This window comes from Ptychodera flava (assembly GCF_041260155.1).
Source record: "Ptychodera flava strain L36383 chromosome 23 unlocalized genomic scaffold, AS_Pfla_20210202 Scaffold_23__1_contigs__length_28996876_pilon, whole genome shotgun sequence".
Classification (NCBI taxonomy): Eukaryota; Metazoa; Hemichordata; class Enteropneusta; family Ptychoderidae; genus Ptychodera; species Ptychodera flava.
Window position 1 is genome coordinate 26,795,806 of NW_027248277.1, and position 10,082 is coordinate 26,805,887.

A 10,082-nucleotide genomic window follows, 5' to 3' on the forward strand; every position below is an offset into this window, starting at 1 on the left:
AAACTCTGACAGAATATTCAAGGTCCATCAAAATATTCAAGTAATTGTACTTCAAACCATTTCTATTTCATGATTTAAAACATAATGTAAGTGCACAAGATTGCATTTGTGTATATAATTTTAAGTCTGCAGACATTACAGAAGCAAATTGATGCCACCTAGCACTATCAGGTATTCTCTGTAGACTGTTATTTACTGCTAGTCTCCTTTATGAAGTTGCTTACTTCTCTTTAAAACTTCTATGACACAGGAGGTATCTCACAATATGACGTCAGATTTAATATAAATTCATAATCACAAGTTGCACAAAATATCCCATATCATCAAAGCTAGTCAATTTTAATGCACCTTTATGTGCATTAACATACTTTCATAAGGTGTAAACATTACTTTCACAATAGTTTGCCATTTTACCAAATCTCACAAGTGAAACTCATATTTTTATTTTACAAATGGTAGAAAATTACCAAATTGAAATGCACAAAGTATCACAGCGATCAAATGTGAAAAATAAATCAGTTTATTTTTCAAAAGACTATGTGCATTCTACTAGTGATACCCTCAAAACGATATTTCATTCATTACTGATCAACCTGTTATGTAACGCATCATTTTCAGTGTTGCTGTTGCATCTTTTGTAATGTTGTATTACTAGCTCTTCTAGTTAGAAGATACACAACTAAGTATTTGCATGTCTGCTTAAAGGCAGTGTTTAAATTTACAAGCTTTATGGTAAAGCTGAAGCACCATGAATTACTGATTGAACAGCATAAATTTGGCTAAAGAAGACAACCATTGCTACAGGTCACATGAGATTGCAGTAACATGTAGAACAAATGTGTTAGAATTGTCAGTACTTTGTATCATTAATGCAAAAGGGGCTCAATGAATCATAAAATTAGGTACACTTACATTTCTATCTCTGTGTGTACATGTTCTATATAATTGTTCACTATGTAACTCTAAGACTAATGCTAATTTTGTTTCCTTTGGCCAACTCTATTATTATTTTGTAGCAATTTGTAATTTGTGGTGCCTGAGCTGCAACGCATGGTAATGGAAGATGCATTGAACCATGCACACAATTATTCATAAAACCATTTACATAAACTTTCAAAGAAATATTGTTCACTATGTAACTAGATATCGACTCTAAGACTAATGCTAATTTTGTTTCCTTTGGCCAACTCTATTATTATTTGTAGTAATTTGTATTTGTGGTGCCTGAGCTGCAGCGCACGGTAATCGAAGATGCATTGAACCATGCACACAATTATTCATAAAACTATTTGCATCAACTTCCAAAGAAATATTGTGAAGAAGTCCAATAGAAAGTTTACATAGTGAACAGAGTAGAGTAGAGCAGAACTGTGAACTGACAAGCAATGAGTTTTTATAAGAAATTCTGAGAAAATATGGCTTACTACTTTGCCTACTCTTTTATTTGTATATCTGTACAAATACAATACTGGAGTGCATGCATGGTGTGAAAATAAAACTTGCTGGTGTGAGAAGAATAGATGTTGTCTTGTAATTTTTCCGCCTCTATAGCTTATCCACTTTGTGTAGAGATAGTTGTAATAAATTCAGTTGAATATTTGTTTTTATATTTTTGTCAGAGCTCTAATTATTTGATATGTCCACCCAAAATAGAGGTTGAAAACGTAACATGAAAATTACCAGTGAAACATGTACTGCTCCTGGATATACATGAACGGGTATTTGATTTAATAATTTGAGTTAGAATGCATGAATATACCTAGATTAGAGTATCATCTTCGTAGATTTCAGCATAACTTGCCAAAGGCGATTTTTTTACGCCTGAAAATCATGTTATGTTCGTCACTCATGGTGTCCTTTTTGTTACGAACATAACAACAGCATTTTATTGCAACTACTAGAAATAATTTTTCAAATCAGGATTCAAAAATCTGATGATATGCACTTGGGATATTTACATCAGTTTATAGTATTTTACCACTTGCCGAAATGAATGAGTTTGAACGGTTTGAATTTCAATGAAAGCCATGGTGTCCGTTTTGTGACGAACGTAACTCTTGACTCCAACCCTATTCAGTAAGTACGCTTCGGCAAGCTTGATCTAATTTTAGAAACACCAACCAAAGACGCAACATTCTGACGTCACGGCATTACTACACTGTACTTGATTGGCGGGAAATATTCGCGCTGTCTACGGTGTCCTGAAGTTCATTCGCGTGTAGCGTACGTCACACTGAAATTTGCTGCCCATTCGAGTGGAGGAAATATGCGTTTGTTGGATGTTTTCCAACATCGTACCACACTCAAAGGTAAGATGAAATGTTCAAGTACAGTAAGTGAAATTATTTCTTTCATGTTTTTGAGTCAGTGGCCCGCATTTTTTGAATGATTTACAAGGTGGTATGGCCGGGCAGTAAATCACAGGTTCACAGACATGTAGTCTCCGTAACGAACGATGCAAATTTCTAGGACACAGTCAGTAGTCCCGTAAGCTTGATCAATAATGGGGAGGATTTTCTTGCTCGAATGTTTGCTCTTTCATCATATCTTATTTTCTTCTGCCTTCCCTTATTTTTTGAAAATTTCGGTATGTCAGTACGCTCGTAATTTGGACTCCAGAAATTGTAAACAAAGGCGACCCGGCAGTAGTGTCTGTCATGACGAGCGTTGCGAATTTCAAGAAAATGATGCCACTTGCCAACCAAATTTACTCACTCTGCATTTTTTTCAGGTTTGAATCGTAGGACTTTGATCAGACCCATCATTTGTTTTAGTTTGGCAATTGCTTCCAAAAATACAAATGTTTCATGTACGCTCGTAATTGGGACTCCAACATTCGTAAAAAAAACTTTGCTTCCGTTGTGACGTACGTCGTGATTTTATATTAAAATGTCAGTAATACGCGCATAAATTGATTTGTCGTGAAGCACTTTTTACTTTTTAATCTCGTCTTTGTCATAACTTATTTTGAGATTTGGGCTTCTATGCAGGTTCGAATTTTATGCAATTCCGTACGTTCGTAATTTGGACATCAACATTTGTCAAAAAAAATGGCTTCAACCATGACGAACGTTTAGATTTCTTGAAAATGGCTCTCGTACCTACAAAACTAACTAATACAGGGGTATGTTTTTACTATTTTTGATGTGAACTCTGTCAGAAACTGGGCATTTTGTATTGTGTGGGAGTTCGATTTGGTAATATCGACAGCTGTGCACGCTCGTAATGTGGACTCTGAACTTTGTAAACAAACGTGACCTCGATCTAGTCTGTCATGACGAACGTTGCGAATTTCTTGAAAACGACCTATAGATTTTATTGAATTTGATTACGTTGCAGTATTTTAAAGCTCGAATCTTGCCCTCTCATTCGACTGACTGTTTATTGTTTTGGTGTTCGTTTTAGAAAAAAATACGTAGTTACGTACCCGTTCGTAATTTGGACACATGCAAGTGTAAAACAAAATGGCGTCCACTATGACGTACGTGGCGATAAAGTTTCTCGGAAACTCGGCGATAAGGAGATCCATTTTGGTGATTGACTCTGGAGCTTTTGTGCTGAAATAATTGTTTAGTCGGATAAGTACCAATCTGATTGAGATGGGGAGTTCGTCTTGTAAATATTAGTAGTTCTGTAGAAGGTCGTGACTTTGAAGTTGGACTCTACAATTTGTAAACACGTGACCATGCTACCATCCCCATCTTGATGGAGGAAAGGAGAGTGTAGTAGAAAATGACAAATTCACCAAATCATATTTACGTACACTGCTGGGTTTTCATGTTTTGAATATCCTTTCATATCACTCATTTATTTATTGTTTTTTATTTTCATTTTGAAAAATAAATCCATAATAATGAACACTTGTAATTTGGACTTAGCATTTAAAAAAAAATGGCTTCATCAAGATAATGATTTAGTACACAGCGTTGTACTCTGTAATAAGTCTTCGTCTTTTTCAAGTTGTGTTTTGAGTTGGTTATTGAAATAACAATGTTTCCTTATGCTGGTAATTTCAGAATAATTCAGAAATAATTGTTTAGATCATGTATGCACAGAGACAACACCAACCTGAAGGATAAAATTACATTGATAGATAGACATAGATTGACATAGATTCACTCATTCACATACTCATAGGATAGTAGATTTTTTTATGTAACTGCAGCGTCAGTTACACTTTTCTAACAATAATACTGAAATAGACTGATAATTATTTGTTTTCAGAATGGAATTTTGGAGCTTGCGGCGGCGACCCTGCTCAGCCCCAACACTTGAAATTAAACCAAAAAGAGTAGCAAAGACACCAGCTGAAAGGCAACGAGAATACAGAGCAAGGTTAAAATCTAATCCTGAGCTCTACAAAGCACACAGGGCATTTGAATCAGCTCGTCTGAAGGAGTACAGACTGCTACGCAGTGAAGAGAAGATTGCCCGTGATAGGGAAAAGTGCCGGATTCGCATGCAGCGTTTCAGAGATCGGCAAAAGGATTCAGCGATATCAGTGTCCTCATCACAGAAGAAAGCTAAAACTAGAGGTGAAGTGAATAAACAAAGAGAGAAGTGGAGGATTCAAAAACGAAAGCAGCGTGAAGCAATGAGCCAGCAAGCCAAACGAAGACACAATGAAAAACGAAGAGCAAGAAATGCAGAAAAGAGAATGTTGCAGAAACAACGCACTAAAAATACGCCGAATAGTATTAGTAAACCAGCCTCTACACACACTGATAGTCCTGGAATATCTTCTACACATGCTGATACTCATGTATGGCCTTCTATACACACCAATGGTTCTGCATGGCCGCCTTCTCACAGTGAAAGTCCTGTACAGCTCTCGATACACCATGGTAGTCCTGAAATATCCCCTGCACACAGTGATAGTCCTGAACAATCGTCTAGCAGTATTATACACAGTGATAGTCCTGAGGATGCACACAGTGATAGCCCTGAAATATCCTCAGCACACAGTAATAGTCCTGTACAGCCCTCTATACACCATGGTAGTCCTGTGCAATCCTCTACACACAGTGATAGTCTTGTGCCAGTCTCCACACATACAGTCAGTCCTGAGAAAGCCTCCGATAACCCTGAATCCTCAAGACCAGCTTCTGATTTCCGGACGCCAGCTGCAAGAAGAATGGCCATCTCTCGCTCTCGAAGAGCACTGCCTAAATCACCATGCAAATTTGCCACTGTAATTTCTTCAATAATTAAAAAAAGCTCTCCCAGAAAGCGTGCAGCACTTTCAAAGATGTTGATTTTGTCTCCAGAGAAGAAGAAAAGGTTAGACTTTCTAGAAAAGTCTTCAACCAAGTTATTGTTAAATAACATCAGAGAAAGAAGATCAGCTAATTACCTGAAAGCCAGAAGAGTTCTTTTCGAGGCAATCAAAGTGAAGAACAAGATGAAAAAGAGGGAAGCCAGAAAACATCTTGGTTTAAGTTGGCGCTTCTTGAATAAAACTGACTCTCAACATAGTGTTGAATACCGGAAGAAGCGCTCTGATGCTTTGGCAGCAAATGTCATCACAAAGGTAGTTTCTTTCTATGAGAGAGGAGATATTTCCAGGGAAATGCCTAACCCACGCAGTGTCTCAAATGGTGTACCACAACGGGTAATGGAATGCAGCATCCAGAATGCATATCAGGACTTTATCAAGGAGTACCCAAACTTGAAGTTGTCTTTGGCCAAATTTTCAAAATTGAAGCCATCTCATATAAAGACACAAAGTCATGCCAAGTTCCTGCAGTGTCAGTGTGAGTACTGTGTGAATGTGCAGTTTAAACTTGATGCACTGTCAGTTCGTTGTGCCCAGTTAGGTTTCCAGATAACTGTTCCAAACAAGTACAGTGCCTCAGCAATGACAACCTGCCCAAATGACGATACCTTTGCCAAGATCTCATGCGTACATCGTGAATGTGAAGTATGTGGTACTCATCTGCTCCTTGAGCATTTCAAGCCTCTGCTCGAAGACCACTCTGAAAAGCAGATAAAGTGGAAGAAGTGGACAGCTGAGAGGTATACTAAACCATCAAGTAATACGGAGGACCAGCAGGAAAGCCGCCACATGGTTTTTGCGTGTGAAAAATGGAACCATCAGTGAAATTGTTAATGAGCTTCTGGCAGAAATGGAACCGTTCACGAAACACCTGTTCAACGCTAAATGGCAAGCAAAGGAGTTTGCAAACATCTGCACAGTTGTTCCTGAGAAGTGGTTAGTCCTATGCTCAGACTTTGGGGAGAACTATAATTGTCACTTTCAGGATGAAGCCCAAAGTGCTCATTGGTCATATCAGCAAGCCACCATCCATCCAATCGTTGCGTACTATCGCTGCCAAGAATCCGAATGTGACAAAACAGTGCGTGAATCATGCATGTTTGTTAGCAGTGACACAAAACATGACTACCATGCTGTGCAGCACTTTCTGGTCTTAGCTGTTGAATATCTACGCTCAAAAGGGATTGAAATTGAACACCAGGTCCACTTCTCAGATGGTTCACCTACTCAGTACAAGAGTAAAGTACCCTTTTGTGATGCTTCACATGGTAGCACTGATTTTGTTGTACTGTTGAGAAGCATTTCTTTGGAAGCCGTCATGGAAAAGGCCCGTGTGACGGAGAGATAGGTGTTTTAAAGAAGCGAGCTGTGACTGCTGTCAAGTCCAGACAAGTAATTATAGCAAATGCAGAAGACCTATATGAATATGGTAAAGATCACTTGTCTCTCCCCAAGGAAGAAAATAGCCATGATCATAAAAGGCGTAAATTCTTCTTTGTCGGAGCGGATGTCATTGATAGGTCAAGAAAGGAACGCACTGATGTCAAAGCCATTCCAGGAACAAGAAGTCTGCATTGTTTCAAGGGAATACAGCCATATGTTGTTGCCACCAGGGAGAGAAGTTGCTTTTGTCAACAATGTGTCAGTGAGTCAGCGGAAAATGAATGTCTTTTCCAAGAATATGCTGGTCCCTGGACTGTGTCGAGTTTGAAACCCTGCAGGGTGATGCGCCAAGAACTTGCAACCATTCGCAGAAACCTGAACAGAAGGTCTGGGTCCAGTGATTGTGGGCCTACTGGTGAGGGTTCGGGCGTAACAAAAGATAGTGGCTGTATCCTTTTAATACTGATATTTTATTTATCAAGTATTGGTATATGATTATTGTGTGATCTTGTCATATTCAGAATACAAACTTACCTGCATGTTTTCTATGATGTACCCGTTTTCCTGTGAAAATGTTTACCGGTACAATGTCCCATGATACAAAATCTGCCTTTGTAATTGCCATTCATCTTGGAATTCCAGAAAATCCAGAAAATACTGCCTTGATCAAAATCAACTACACTTGATAAATATAGAAGTCCCCTTAAAAACTTTGCAGAATGTTTTATTATTGGCTATTGATTTATTTTTATTGCAACCATTTTATGTCCTTAACCTGAATATCAGCTATTCCACACAGCTGCCACCCAGCCCAGCCTGCCCAACAGAGGCCAATACTGAATCTGAGAATGGTACAACGAGTGATGTGTGTAATGTGACCACCGGTACAGCTTTGGCCTCGTTTCAAGGTGACAGACGTATCCTTTGAAAGTTACCTCAATGGTAAAGTTTGTGATAATTTCAACTGTGAACTTTTCAATTATCATTTGTGGTAACTATTTTCTCTTAACCTAAGTATTAGCTACTTCTATACCAGTACCAGTGGAACCAAGTGAAGCATCCCACCAGTACCAGTGGAACCAAGTGAAGCATCCACACCAGTACCAGTGGAACCAAGTGAAGCATCCACACCAGTACCAGTGGAACCAAGTGAAGCATCCACACCAGTACCAGTAGAACCAAGTGAAGCATCCACACCAGAGATAAATTCTCAGGATGATACCAGTGTAGAGTGTGGTAATTCCAAGTCAGGAGATGATGTGACCACTGGGAGAGTTCTGGTCTCATCACCTGAACAGACTTGTATCCTTTATTTAAAAACAAAATCAGCTGTTTTGTATTTATACCTACTTGAGCTAGAACCAAAAAATGCACTGAACAAGTAGTTCTTGACCAGATCCAAAATTGCTGTTTGAAAACTGAATATTAAAGTCTAATGAAAACATATTTTCACAGTGTCTGCCAAATTAGTAACTTACCTGCTTATAGCAAAAATATTTGCATTTGTGAGAAATTTTCATGACTAAGTAGCACCTTTATTTTGTTTGTAACAGTGTAATTCAAACCATAAATGTACAGATTTGTGGGAGATAGAAGGTTCATGATTTCCATGGAGTTAATTGCTACAGTTGACTTCTCAATTTTTCAATTACCACATGCTTCCTAAACTCCCTTGTAGGCACCACTAACCAGAATGAACATAATGTCAACAGTGGTGAACCCACTCTCCCTATGGAGAAACTGGAACAGGTTTGTGTCAAATGATGTTTTGCAAAGGTTGGCTGCCATGGCGCCTGTTGTTTTGTGCTTTGAAGGCAGATCCTTCTACCAGTATTTGCTCCTACGTTACATAAACCAACCTGGAGACCATTGAAGTAAACCTTGTTAAATCAAATCTGGTTAATATCTTGCAAAATGAATTAAGCTTGGAGTGTTACACAGACAGACCAAGTAAGATGCTTTCGGTAGAATCTTTGAAATTCTCAGATAATTACTTGGGATGCATGTCACTTTGCTGAGGTTGAATATTGCGTACTGATCAAAATTGGCTGTGATGTATCTATCCAGTAACTATTTTCTTGGTAAAGCTTGCAAGTAAAATACTCTGCTTGAGAGACCTTTTGATGAGCAAAATTCATATACAAATGGCAAGATGATCACTCTTATTTTGGCAGTTTTAACATTTAATACTTCATTTCATTTTCAGGTCATACAGCTGTTCCAGTTTTATGCTGTATACTACAGCAAAACTTACTATATTGGAAAGCCGACAGCCATTCAAGATGGGCTCTTTGTATTCACATTTCTTCACAAGATGGGAGCAAGGGAGTTCGTTTGGCCAAAGCGAGAGGACACTGATAATATCAGCAGGGACAGAATTTTTGGGGGACCGATCCCCCTCATTGGTCAGGGATTAAAATTTCAGATTCAAAGACAAACTTTGAATGAACTCCAATGTCAATATAAGAAACTAAAAAAACAACTGAAGTAGGGTAAATTGATGGTGTTTGATGATATTGATGGAACATTCATTTGACAATGTGATATGAAACTTCTTGTTGTGATTGTCTCCATATTTGAAGTGAGTATTTCTTGAGAGTATTAACATGTTTGTTCCTGCCGTTTGCAGGGGGTCTTTGTTTAATTTATTTGTATATATTGTAAAGTTGTGTTTGTTTGATTCTGCTTGCAGGGGACGTTTAAATCCACTTCACAGCAAAATTGTTGTGCTTGTTTTTTGTATGATAATTTGGTCTGTCCAGGGTACAGATGAACCCAATCTTGAGCTGAGAGCCACCACAGAAACACACAAACAGGGCATGTAATCCTGTAATTTTGATGAATTTAATGTAGATAAAATATAATTTGAACATTTGTTTAAAAAAGTATGTGTTTGACCCCAGTTGTAGACAAAATTACGAGTTTTAAAGGACTTTGGTGTCCTATGTGTGTACGTAACAAATGTCTAAAAGTTGTTATTTCTCAAATATCTCTAGTTTTTGAACAGTGACTTAATGTTCCTCTTGAAACATTCCAATGCCATGCATTAGATGCAGCTTGTTGTAGAGTTCATAGTTCTATGAAAATGATTTGCTGACATCATGTTCCGTGTCAGTGTTACGTACGTCACGGTGTCTTGATATGTCACCGAATTTTACTATTTGAAATTTTTCAAAAAAAATATGAAACTTTTGCAGTTTGCTCTTAAATGTTCCAGTAAGTGTTCTGAGAGATGTTTTCCACAAAATGAGTACTATTATTGATGTTCTGCAGTGTGAATGGACACCATGTTACATACATAACGTTTTTTGTATATTGTGATTTATGCTAGACAACTCAGTTATGAACTAGACAGTTATCTCCCTTTCTTCAGTTTATTGTAGAAGGATATACAGAGGTCAAAATAAAGTGTTGTTCATTGAAA

At 37.9% G+C, this 10,082-nt stretch overlaps 1 protein-coding gene across 2 annotated transcripts; it reads left to right on the forward strand.

The window, feature by feature from the left end:
* Positions 1–581: 581 nt before the first annotated feature.
* LOC139123684 (pre-mRNA-splicing factor CWC22 homolog) lies at positions 582–10,082 on the forward strand. Of its 2 annotated transcripts, none has more exons than XM_070689849.1 (6): positions 582–2,309; positions 4,225–7,106; positions 7,445–7,575; positions 7,680–7,960; positions 8,337–8,407; positions 8,865–10,082. In XM_070689849.1, the coding sequence occupies exon 2, from the start codon at positions 4,226–4,228 to the stop codon at positions 6,098–6,100; it is 1,875 nt and encodes a 624-aa protein (XP_070545950.1). In that variant the 5' UTR covers positions 582–2,309; position 4,225; the 3' UTR covers positions 6,101–7,106; positions 7,445–7,575; positions 7,680–7,960; positions 8,337–8,407; positions 8,865–10,082. The 2 variants fall into 2 exon arrangements, with proteins under 2 accessions (XP_070545950.1, XP_070545951.1); XM_070689850.1 differs by having other exon boundaries at positions 7,748–7,960.

Bases quoted from the DNA above. Each gene is read 5' to 3' on its own strand.
- LOC139123684 (XM_070689849.1), top strand. From the start codon at position 4,226: ATGGAATTTTGGAGCTTGCGGCGGCGACCCTGCTCAGCCCCAACACTT.